Source organism: Vidua chalybeata, chromosome 7 (assembly GCF_026979565.1).
Source record: "Vidua chalybeata isolate OUT-0048 chromosome 7, bVidCha1 merged haplotype, whole genome shotgun sequence".
NCBI lineage: Eukaryota > Metazoa > Chordata > Aves > Passeriformes > Viduidae > Vidua > Vidua chalybeata.
In genome coordinates, this window is record NC_071536.1 from 30,286,428 (window position 1) to 30,297,751 (window position 11,324).

The 11,324-nt window shown below is 61.4% G+C and overlaps 2 protein-coding genes across 3 annotated transcripts; both read left to right on the forward strand.

The window, feature by feature from the left end:
* The first annotated feature begins 1,721 nt into the window (after positions 1–1,721).
* On the forward strand, positions 1,722–6,130 carry EN1 (engrailed homeobox 1). 2 transcript variants are annotated; one of them, XR_008431827.1, is made up of 3 exons: positions 1,722–2,622; positions 5,251–5,629; positions 6,018–6,130. XR_008431827.1 is itself a non-coding variant. In XM_053947704.1 (2 exons), exons 1-2 carry the CDS (start codon positions 1,941–1,943, stop codon positions 5,565–5,567), a joined length of 999 nt encoding a protein of 332 aa, XP_053803679.1. In that variant the 5' UTR covers positions 1,722–1,940; the 3' UTR covers positions 5,568–6,011. The 2 variants fall into 2 exon arrangements, 1 of the variants encoding a protein (XP_053803679.1); XM_053947704.1 differs by lacking the exon at positions 6,018–6,130 and having other exon boundaries at positions 5,251–6,011.
* Positions 6,131–6,537: 407 nt separating this feature from the next.
* Positions 6,538–7,618, forward strand: LOC128791080 (uncharacterized). The gene is made up of 3 exons (XM_053948446.1): positions 6,538–7,050; positions 7,135–7,240; positions 7,418–7,618. The coding sequence occupies exons 1-3, from the start codon at positions 6,538–6,540 to the stop codon at positions 7,498–7,500; spliced, it is 702 nt and encodes a 233-aa protein (XP_053804421.1). The 3' UTR covers positions 7,501–7,618.
* Positions 7,619–11,324: the final 3,706 nt, after the last annotated feature.

Consider the following 11,324-nt stretch of genomic DNA (forward strand, 5'->3'; position numbering starts at 1 on the left):
GAATTGCCGTTCCCGCAGCTCCGGGGCTCGGCCGCGGGCAGGAGAGCGGCTCCAGCCGGAGCAGGTGCCTGCGGCCGGCCGGGAAGCGCCGCTGCTCCGGGCACCCAGCCCGCCCGGAGCTCCTCCGCTGTGTAAAGTGTGAGGTGTCGTGGGACCCCCATCTCCAATACTCCTCCGTGTGAGCACCAGCACTGCCCTTACCCACAGCGACTCGGCTCCCGCGGCCGTGAGCGCCTGGGGCCGGGGCAGCAGGCGCTGGCTGCGGCAGAGCCGCCCTGCCTGTGGCGCTTGGCTGCGGCCCCAGCAGTCCAGCAAAACCAGAACTGGGACCACGGTATTCTTATTTATTTTCTGTAAATTCATTTTTGGACAGCTGCATCAATCCTGAAAAAAATGGCTTTTTCTTCCCATCCCTTAAAATCCTTAAATTTTCCGTCTGCCTCAACACACGTCCCGAAGTGCTCGTTCCCTGCCGGGCAGAAAAAAAACAAAGCAAAACCAAACAAGAATACCGGGGAAAAAAAGGCAACAAACCGAAACCAAACAAACAAACAAGCAAACATCAAAAAGCAGACGAGGAAACATTATACGAGTTCAGCTGTGAGCCGGAGCTGATCTGCTTCGTATTCCGAAAAAACCCCAAAGCCAGTAAAGGAACAAACCAGAGAGAGGCTTCGGCCGTAAGACCAGCTCGTCCCGGCAGTGCCTCCTGCCTTTATTGCTATTTATTGTTGTTATTATTATTATTACTGTAATTTTTATTCCTCCAAACCAAAAAGGTTCTATTCCGGGGAGCCTCCACCCGCCCTGCGGGTGCACCCCGCGCTGCCCAACGCCGCCGCGGGAGAATAGGAAGCAAAAAAAGAAAAAGAGGGGGAAAGTACACAGATTTGGAAAAAGGGGGTGTTTATTCTCGCTGAGGCAACAGCAAAGCGGCCGATGACCAAATCCCCGCCACCCGTGGAGGACACGGCGTGGCTGGAAGTTGTTGTTTAGGGGGCTAATAGGGGGCCGGGGAGGAGGGGGCGTCCCGGTTCACGCGCGTGGGCGCGGCGCGCTGCCCCCGCCCCGTCGCGGCGCTGATGCCACCGCCCGCCCCGTCCCGCCCGGTGCCGTCCGCCCCGTCCGGTCCCCACGCGGTATTTATGGCGGCGGCCCGGCGGGCGCCCATTGGGCGCGGCGCGGGGTGTCAGCGGCGGCGGCGCCGCGCCATTGGCCGCCCCCACGTGCGGGGCCACCTCACGTGCTTCCGGTGCGAGTGAAAAAAGTGTGGCTGAGGGATTTTTTAGGGAGAGTTTGGTGCACGGACCGGCGCTGTCAGAGATTTGGCTTTTTTTTTTTTTTTTTTTTTTTTTTAAAGAGAAGGGAAAAAAAAAAAAAAAAAAGAATTAAAAAAACAGAACATTAAGCGGGCGCGGGCGGCGCAGCACCGGGCTGGCAGGGACGGGCTCCGGCAGCCCGCGGCGTGGGCAGAGCGGAGCGTGACAGCGGGGCAGCGCGGAGCCGCCGCGGCGGCGGCGGCAGGGAGATGGGCAGATCGTGAAGGGTTTTCGGGGGGGCGGGTTTTTTGGGGGGGCCGTGGTGCAGCCGCACACCTTTCTTTTTTTTTTTTTTTTTTGGTTTTTTTTTTTTTTTTTTTGGTTTTTTTTTTTTTTTTTGGTGGTGGAAATATAAGCTGATCGGGAGAAGGGGGAGAGAAGCCCTTCAGTATCTCCCAGGTTTTGGATCCATCCGTGAGAGAGAGAAAAAAAATCTCAGCTTCAGCCCAACAAGTGGATTTTAATATTTTTCTCTTTTTTTTTTTCTTTTTCTTTTTTCTATTTTTTTTTAAATTTTTCCTCCCCCTTTTCCACCCCGCCACCCACCGTCAAAGTGGGGTGGGCGTAAAGTGGGTGGGTGGGGGGGAAAAGAGGCAGCGATCTCCGTGGCGGGGACTGAGCATGGAAGAGCCGCCGGAGGGGCACGGCCACCGAGACGCGGCGCCCGGCCCGGCGAGCAGCGGCAGCGGCAGCGATGGCGAGAGCGTGCCCGTGTCCCCCAGCCCCGCGCCCGCCTCCCCCGCCGCGCCCTGCCCCCTGCCCCTGCCCCGCCGCCGCCACCCGCCGCCACCACCGCCGCCGCCCCCGCCGCCGCCGCCCCACCGCACCACCAACTTTTTCATCGACAACATCCTGAGGCCGGACTTCGGCTGCAAGAAGGAGCCGCCCGCGCCGGCCGGCGGCGGAGGAGGAGGAGGCAGCCGGGAGCGGGACGGAGACCGGGGGCAGAGCTCAGGTAGAGAAAACGTCAACCCGCTGCTGGCCCGGCCGCCCAACCCGCCCGCCCTTCTCTGCCCGGACTCGAACTGCCGTCCCGACGGCTCCGCGCCGCCGCCGCCGCCCGCCGCCGCCGCCAAAGCCAGTCCCGCTGCGGCGGCAGCGGCGGCGGCGGCGTCGGGGGCGGCCAAGCCCCCCACCGACGGGGGCGAGACTCACCCGGCGAAGTACGGGGAGCACGGCAGCCCCGCCATCCTCCTCATGGGCTCTAATAATGGAGGACCTGTTATAAAGCCCGACTCGCAACAGCCGCTGGTGTGGCCTGCCTGGGTCTACTGCACTAGGTATTCAGACAGACCGTCCTCGGGTAAGGAACCGCGGCGCATCTGGGAGCTGTTAAATCGTGACAAGGTCGCCCCCCCCCCCCTTCCTTCTCCTTTCCCTCTTCCCCCCTTGGCTTTGGCTCCCGGCTTGTTGAGGACCTCGCGTGGGGGGGAGGGCGGCCTGGGTCACCCGGGGCGAGAGGAAACGCGTCCCCCCCACCGCTACCACCCCTCCTTCCTCCTCTGAGTCTCCCAGATTTGAATGTGACGCCGGGCCCCGATTCGGCAGCGGTTCGATGCGGAGAGCCGGCGGGAGCGACCCCTTCCCGCGCCCCCGCCCGCCCCGCCTGCCGCAGCCCCGGGTGTTCCGCAGCGCGGCGGCGCGGGGTGAGAGCGTTGCGAGAAAAAGGCAGCGGGGTCGGCCGCTCCCTTGTTCTGAGGCTTTTTCTCCCCTTATTTTATTTTTTTTTTTTTTTTTCCCTGGGTGCTGCTGGAGGAGCGAGGGGGCGAAGACCCGAGGCACATGTTGAGCGACTGCTGGCGGTGCGGGGGGAGGAGGTAGTGTTTTTTGGAGGCGAAGGAAAAAGGGCTTTTCCGAAGGTGGCGGAGGGGCTGTTTAGCGGGGCCTCTGCAGCGAGCCGGGCAGGCCCTTAGGCCGCGCATTGCCGCCGGAGCCGGTGCTCCCTGCTGCCGTTCGGGGCCCAGCTCCGGGATAGGGATACGCCTCTGCCCGAGGTCGTCCCCGTGGGAGCCGCTGCCTCGGCCCTCCCGGCCCTGTTTTGCCGCCCCTTCTACGTCTTTACATTCCCCAGGTGCCCTCAGGCACCCCTTTATTTATCACCGTTACTTTTTGGCTTTTATTGCCATTTTTTTTTTAAAGAAACCGAGGACGTGGAGATGGGGTTCCCCCATGACACCTCCAGCCAGCAGCCAGGGATCGGCCAGCACGGCGCGGGGTCGGGGTGGGCTCCCCTGTGCCTGCCCGGGGCCGCTCCAGTGCGCGGGGAAGGCGGCGCTGCCTGGCCCCGGCCCCGCGCCGCGCTGCCCGGCCTGGTGCTCCGAGCCGGCCGTCAGTGCGGCCGAGCCGTCTCCATCCCCCGTTATTGACACGTCCAGCGACTTCAAACTCAGAAAAGCCTCTTTGATTGACTGGGCTGATTGATGGGGTGATAGAGCTGTCAGACGGCACGGCCTCGCTCCCGGCCGGCCCGGCCGCGGGTGTTGTGTTGCCGATTCCCAGGGCCACCGAGCGCTCGGCGTTCTGCACTTGCGCCTTCATTTCCTTTCCTCCCCTTTCTTCGGGCAAAGGATCATTTCTGCATGTCCTCCTCTCCGACACTCCCTGCTCGCTGCAACCCGGAGGGGAGAAGGGCGAGGGGAGGCTGGCTGGGCTCGGCCGCTCTCTTTGTTGTGCTCGTAGCTGCCCGCCGGCCCCGACTGCTTCTCTCGGCTCCGGGGATGAGCGGGCTGCGGCGGTCGGAGGCGCCGGCACCCCGCTGCAAGGTGCCGGGACTCAGCAATTCACTCCCCGCGCCCTCCACCCCCCGCCGGTCCAGCCCGGGAGTATCCCGCTGGGCCCCGTCCCTCTCCCCACCCGGCCTCGTCTCTCTCCCCGCCGACAGCCGCTGCCAAGCCGGGGGGAATCCCCCCGTTCCGGGAAAAAGCTGCGCCGGGAGAGGAGCTTTCGGCCTACTCGGCGGCAGGGAGGCCTCGCCGGCTTCGGCTCCGGCTGCTGCTGGCGGGGGGCTGCGGGCCTGGGACCGCCCGCCGAGCCCGGCAGCTGTCGGGGAATTTTCGTAGATCCCATTCTTCACGGTTCCCTCCCAGCTCCTCTTCCCCGTGGCCGGGCCAGGCCGGCGGGCAGAGGACCGGGGGTACCCCTCCTCGGCTAGGCACTGCCCTCAGGATGCGCCCCGGGACCCGATGGCTTTCCCGGCGAGCTGTGTTACGCTTCAGCTGTCCCCTTTGCGGCCTGGATGTGGAGCAGCGGGGCTCCGCTTGTGGCTGGGCTTCGCGGAGGGAGCTGCAAGCGGGGCCGTAGGTCCCCGGCAGGGATCGGCCGCCGGAGAGCCCAGGACGGTGGCGGCGGGGCTCCGCGGTGGCGGCGGAGAAAGGCCCCCAGGACTGGGCTGGCTTTGCGGAGAGGGTCGTTGTCCTCCGAAAGGAGACCGGGGCAGCCTCCTGCCAGTCTGCTGCTGGCGGCGGCTCCCCGGTGCCTGCCAGCGGGGACCTTTAGTCCCCGCGCTGCCCGGCGGAGCCGCTGCCCGGCCGGCAGGCCCCGGTCCCGGGCCATGCAGGAGAGCGGCTCGGCCCTGCAGGACGGGCGGTGCGGCGCCCCGACGTGTGCCGGGGCGGGGGGCAAGGGGGCTCCGCTGCCCTCGCCCGCGGGGCCGGCTCGGCGGGGCCGGGGCGGCGAGTGATGCGCGGGCGCGCGCGGCCCCGGCCTCCCCTTTCCTTCCCCATCCTTCCCTCCGCCGTGCCGGGGCGGCGGTGCCGGGGTCGGGGGCCTTGGGGGGGGACACACGGAACCAGCACAAATTCACCCGTCGGCCATTTTTCCTCGGCCGGCGGGGCGGGGGCGGCGGTCGGTCTGTCGGGCGGTCGGTCTGTCGGGCGGTCGGTCGGTCGGCGGCGCGGCCCTGCCCAGCGGCGTGTGTGTGCCCTGCCCGCAGGCCCCCGCACTAGGAAGCTGAAGAAGAAGAAGACGGAGAAGGAGGACAAGCGGCCGCGGACGGCGTTCACGGCCGAGCAGCTGCAGCGGCTGAAGGCGGAGTTCCAGGCGAACCGGTACATCACGGAGCAGCGGCGGCAGAGCCTGGCCCAGGAGCTCAGCCTCAACGAGTCCCAGATCAAGATCTGGTTCCAGAACAAACGGGCCAAAATCAAGAAGGCGACGGGCATTAAGAACGGGCTGGCGCTGCACCTCATGGCCCAGGGACTCTACAACCACTCCACCACCACGGTGCAGGACAAAGAGGAGAGCGAGTGAGGCGGGCGGCCCCAGCCCAGCCCTGCGCCGCGGCGCCGGCCCGCCGGCCGGGAGGCGGACAGGTGCGATTTAAAAGCAGATCTATTGTCTATCCATAGTATAAGGACTCCGATTAAGAAAAGAAAAAATAAATATGAACACTTAAGAAAAATTATCTCTATATAGCCAAACAGCATATGACCTTGTATATATTTAATTTCAGGTAAGAAATATGTGTAGCGATCTCTATTTGCTGGACAGTTTCTCTCCTCCCTTCTCTCTGTTTCTCCTTTCTTTTGTTCGTTTGTTTTGTTTGCTTTCCTTTTTTTTCCTTCCCCCCCCCATGTTCGTTGCTCCTGTTTTACAGTAAATGTCGGACTTTTCTCATCTGTTGTTTGCTCTTGTTTGTTTTTTTTTTTTTTTTTTTTTTTGTGTGTGTGTGAATTTCTGTCTCTCTTTTTTTTTTCCGAGGAAAAAAAAATTCTGATCCACAGACTGCGAGACTGAACCCGCCGCTACAAGCCAAAGATTTTATTATGTTCAGAAATCTGTAGTCTGAAATAAAGTGTAGACTGTGTTCAGGATTCAGGCTGGCTGTAGTTCTTTATTTTAGTGTATGGATGTTTGCATATATATATATATATATATATATATATACATAAAAATATAATAAATAAATGTATATATACATACACCATACGCTGTGTACATAGTGCCATTTTGATGGCATATTTAGGTTTTGCTTTCGATAGATGCAGCAATTTTTAAACTACTTATCCCTTGTTCAAAACCCTTAGACCTTCGATTTTTAAAAAAATATTTTTAATTTTTCTACCCTTTAAAAATAATTAATTCTCTTTGGCAATCGCGGTCGTGCTTCACCTCCCGCATCTCCTTTTTTAACCAGAAATTAAAACCACCTCATAATAATGGTGATACAAGTTCCCGCTGAAAAATTGCCTGAAATTGTCTGGGTACTTAGGGCTCCGGGATGTGTTTGAAAGATACTTGTCTGACAGCTCCTTGCCTCTCCCCGAGAGGATCTGCTCCCACGCTGTTTCCAGCGGGGACCTCTCCCGAGGATCGGACCGGAGCGATCGGCACTCGGCGCCGGGCGCTGCGCCACCGCTGCCGGGAGCGCTCCCGGCGCCGGTCCCTGCCCTCCGCTCCCTCTTGCAGGGCTCGGGCTCACATTTGCCGTGTCCGTGGGACGCGCGGGGTGGCGGAGGGCCGGCGGCACGGCGGAGCTCCCGGCTGCGGCCCCGCTCCGCTTTTCCACCCGCCCCGGTTAAAAGCCGGCCGTGCCCAGTCCCGGGTCGGCTCTTTTCGCCGCCGGCCGGGGGACACGGACGGGCCGGGACCGGGCCGTGCCTACGGCCTTGTCCTCGAGCCGTCGAGGACCGCCGGGCCTGAGCCCACGCGGGCCTTGCGTGGGGCCCTGCCGAGCCGAGGGAAGGCGACGGGATTCCCCTCCTCACTGATCCTGATGGAACCGGGCACCGAGGTGGGTGGAGAGCCGCCCGTCCCCCTCGACGAGGCAGTCTGTCGGCTTTCCTTCTCTTTCTGCTCCTCTCTATCCCTGCCCTAGGCCCGCGGCCGGCAGGGCGAAGAGGACAAGCGAGCAGAGCTGGAGCCGGGGGACCCTTTCTCCTGCATCTGCCCGGAGGATGGGGCGATGCCGAGGCCATGCCCAGGTCAGTGGGACTGGAGGGTGGAAGAGGGCAAGCAGCAGCACTCTCGGTCGGCGTAGCCTGCAGCTCCCCCCTCCTCGTCCCATCGGAGGCATTAGGGGGTTTCCGTCTATTTGAGAAGGGGAGCAGTGGGGATGATGGCTTCTGCCATTTTCGTGCTTTTTAACTTTTCCTGCTTAGAGCTGCGGTTTGCTATCACCGTCCAGGGATGGAGGCGCAGGCTGGGGAGAGAGCCCCCTGCCCTCCGTGCCTGCTGCCGATGAGGCAGGACCCCTCCTACACCTCATCCCACTCCAGCCTACCCCAGCGTATCCCACCCCATCCCCGCCCAGCCCAGCCTGCCTCTGCCCGCCGAGGGCTCCTCTCTCTGCAGGCCGAGGAGCCGGGAATACTCGGAGGGCTTAAATAAATGTTGTACAGCGCCATCTAAAGTTGTGCATTTCTTTCTCTCTCTCTCTCTCTTTTTTTTTTTTTTTTTTTTTTTTTTCCGATGGGATTGCAACGTGAACTCATATCTTCCGCACTGAGGAAAATAAAGCCGTCCTTCAAAGTGCGAGTTCAACCGCTCGCGGGGAAAGCGGTTGGCGAGAGCCCGGACCGGCGGGGCAGCTGCAGAGTTTGGGGGCCGCATTCAGATTCCCCCCGAGGCCCCCTTCACTTGCCGCTGTCGGGGGGACACAGAGAGATTGCTCCCCTATTCCCGCCCCCTCCAATCTCAGTTCAATCCTCTGCCTTTGCCATACACGCTGTCTCGCACTCCCCTGGAGCTGTACAGGCGAAAAATGGCATTTCTCCTTAAAAATCGAGTAACGATCCTCCCCATAAGCATTCCCGGGCCGGATCTGGCCCGACCTGCTGAGGGTAGAGGGCACCAACCCGCTTCGCTTCCCCTGGCCGCGGGACACGGGTGATGCTCAGGCTGGCTCTCGGCGTGGGTCGAGCAGGGCTGTCGGCCCCTCCCGCTGTACCCCCCGCCGCCAGACCCCGGGACCTGCTGCCTACCTGCAGCCGGGAGCCGGCTCCGGGGTGCTGGGGTTGCCCGAAGGTTTGGGGGCTCCGGACGAGGAGGAAGATGAAGAAGAGTTTCCTCAGCCGCGGGTTGTCCAACCAAACTCAGTTGAGCTGGACAAGTCAGGAATAAAGCCGACTAGGGAAATATAGGGTAGATTAAAGGAAGCCTAAAGAGGATTATTTAAACAAATCAGACTTTTTAATGTAATTATGCTTTTAGGATTTCTCATGGAGAGCAGCTGAGCGGGCATGTGGGTGAATCGGTGCAGGCCGGCGAGGTCCAGGTCTGTCCTCGCTGGCTCCACGAGTGACCTTGGTCCCCTGTGGGTACCGAGGGCAAATAGGCCCGCGGGGAATGGAGAGGGAAGACCTTCACCCGGGGCTCAGTATCAGCCCGAGCTGAGAAATAAGAGCAGAAGGCGCAACATCCTCCCCGTAGGGAAGGGACCAGGTGTGCGCGGAGCGGCGGGGGGAGGCGAGGGACACTCACTGGGCCCCCGGCCGGGGAGGAATGCTGAGGGCTGGACGGACGGGAGGGACTGGGGAGCCCAAGTCCCAGGATAAGCACCCGCTAGCCCAGGCGGAAAAGACCTGGAGGCAAAGTGCTACCCTCCCCCTCCTTCCTGCGTGCCTTGGGGATCTGTTCCCCCACACCCCGGCTCTCCGGAGGCAGCCGCGCCTTTGTGGGATGTGAGTATCAGTCAACACCCAACAGACAACCCCAGCACCCCCGTCTTCCCTCCGCCGGCGGAAGGACGCACCGACGTTTGTTTTTCCGTCCAAGGCACCCCTTGAATTGGGCACAATCGTTCCAGGCCTCCGGCCCTGGCCCGACGACCACCCCCCGGGAGGGCGCGGCCCGGCGGCCTGCTGATTTGCATATGCAAATGAGGCACGGGGGAGGAGGGGAAGGCCACGCGTGGTCCCCCCCGTCGGTCCCCTCCGGCCGGGACGCAGATCCCGCTGCCTCCTGTCACGGAACTTGTTCCTTTGTGCCGCCTTTCGAGGAATCAAAGCAGACACGGTTGTGACACGTAGCCCGGAGGGTCAGAGGTCAGATTTCACAATCCCAATTACAATGATTTCTAATGATGTTTATCTTGCGGGTTCCGACGGCTGGGAGCTTTACAAGAGAGCTTCGCTCCCCTCCCCTCTGCTTGGAGGGCCGTGGGTGCGGGGGGCTCTCGCCTCGGCTCCGGCCGGGGGCGGATGCGCTTCCCCCGGGCACGGAGCGCCGCGTCCACCCTGCCGAAGGGCGCTGGGAGCCTGACGACGGTGCCGGGGGTAGGACGTCAGGGGTCCGGCCCCAGCCCCGGGCTCCGTCCGTGCTTCCCTGCGGTGGTCGAGGCCACGCCGGAATTAAGCGAGTGAATAGCACAGTGGTTTACAGTGAATACTGCCAAGCACCCACCTCTCCCTCCCCGTCGGGTAAGGTCCGAGGCAGCGCTAGCAAGTGACTGAGCGGAGGTAGGAGTTCTGCTCGTCGATCATTTGTCCGGAGTCGGTCGCGGCTGTGGGGGCTGTAGGGACCGGCCTTGCCCCGGTTACCCTCCCGCCCCTGAGCCGCTCAGCCGCATCCGAAGCCGCCGGCGGAGTCCCAGGGAGAGGCGGCGGGCGGTCCCTGCGGGGAGCTCCCTCCGCGCCCGGACAGGGTCCTGGCAACGGGGAGCACGGCCCAGAACATCTCTCAGCCCCAGGGCTCCGACTTCTTGTCGGCGAAACCAGTTCGATGTAACTTTTATTTTGTCTTACAAGAAATAAACGCAGAGAGGCGATCGGATCAAAACACAACTCAAACGGTTTCCTTTTAAATCTAAAACCGTTTTGAAAAAGCTTTGTCGAATGGCCAAGGGCTGAAAGTTTGAGAAAAGGTAATAAATGTTGAGTAAAAAAAAAAAAAATCTTAACTTTTCTTCTACTGGGGAGTTGGACATGTAGCACCCGAGCCCCAGCCTCGGGCTGGCTGTTGACAGAAGCACGCAAGGTGCATCTTTATGCTCTACTTCAAATGCCTTTGACACAGACTTAAAAAAGTCTATGTAAAGCAGCTAATGGTGCTCGCTCTTCCGGCTGAGTAAGTCGGGGAACCAGATTTTGCTAGAAGTAGAAGCCCTTTGCTCTGAGAACTGATCTTTACAGCATCAGGTGAGCAACCCTTACATTAAAAAGACTTTTCTTGTTTGTTTTTGGCCACTTGATCAGCTTGGAGATAAGGAAGATGCGAATAAATACTTTGGTAGCTGCGGCAGCAGCAGAGCCGTCGGGGGGGTTGAGGTTGCAAGGGGCTGCGGAGCCCAGGGTGCTGCGGGCCTTGGCCGGGCCGATGCCGGTGCCGGTGCCGATGCCGGTGCCAGTGCCGGTGCCGGTGGTGCAGATGTGGGGGATCCGCGGGGTCGTAGGGGCGGACAGTGGGAGCAGCCCCGCTTTGCCCCCGCGCTCTGCCGCAGGGCTCGGGCTCGAGTACGGGAAGGAGCTGCTGCTCCAGGGAGATGCGGGGGTACAGGCGGGCCAGGGCACTTTTTGGTGTTTTTTTTTTCTTTTTCTTTTTCTCTTCTCATCGGGGTCACACCAGAGGAAAAGGCAGCCCCGATGCCGGGCGCTGCCGGGGTACCATGGGCGCTGCTCTTCCTAGGCGCGGGTGGGGTGTGGGAAAGGGCTGTGCTGGCAGCGGGGCTGGTTCCTGTCCGTCGTGCCTCCCAGTGCCGACGGAGACGCTCCCCGCCGCCTCTATTTGCGGGGACATGCTGCCGCTCGAGAAAATACCGCAGGGACCCGAGAAGCAGCGGCAATAACGGGGCATTTTTATCTCCTCTCCCTTCCTTTGATTGCCAGATGAAAAGGACACCCCACTTGTTACCCTGCCCCCGTCCATCAGAGGCTCCCCGCGGCGGGGAGCGAGGCTCGGGGACCCTGTGGGGACTTCGGCTCTCTCAGGAGTCCCCTCATGCCAACAGACCTTTTAAGAAATAGGTGGAGGAGGAGCTGCACCTGCATGGCCTTGCCGGGCCCAGGAGAGGCTGGAGGAGAAGTTGAGCTTAAACCCGAAATTTGGAGCAAATGGAGCCAATGAGGACTG

Bases quoted from the DNA above. Each gene is read 5' to 3' on its own strand.
- EN1 (XM_053947704.1), top strand. From the start codon at position 1,941: ATGGAAGAGCCGCCGGAGGGGCACGGCCACCGAGACGCGGCGCCCGGC. The intron at 2,623-5,250 runs GTAAGGAACCGC...CCCTGCCCGCAG, and splicing joins TTCAGACAGACCGTCCTCGG to GCCCCCGCACTAGGAAGCTG.
- LOC128791080 (XM_053948446.1), top strand. From the start codon at position 6,538: ATGTGTTTGAAAGATACTTGTCTGACAGCTCCTTGCCTCTCCCCGAGA. The intron at 7,051-7,134 runs GTGGGTGGAGAG...TCCCTGCCCTAG, and splicing joins TGATGGAACCGGGCACCGAG to GCCCGCGGCCGGCAGGGCGA. The intron at 7,241-7,417 runs GTCAGTGGGACT...TTTCCTGCTTAG, and splicing joins GATGCCGAGGCCATGCCCAG to AGCTGCGGTTTGCTATCACC.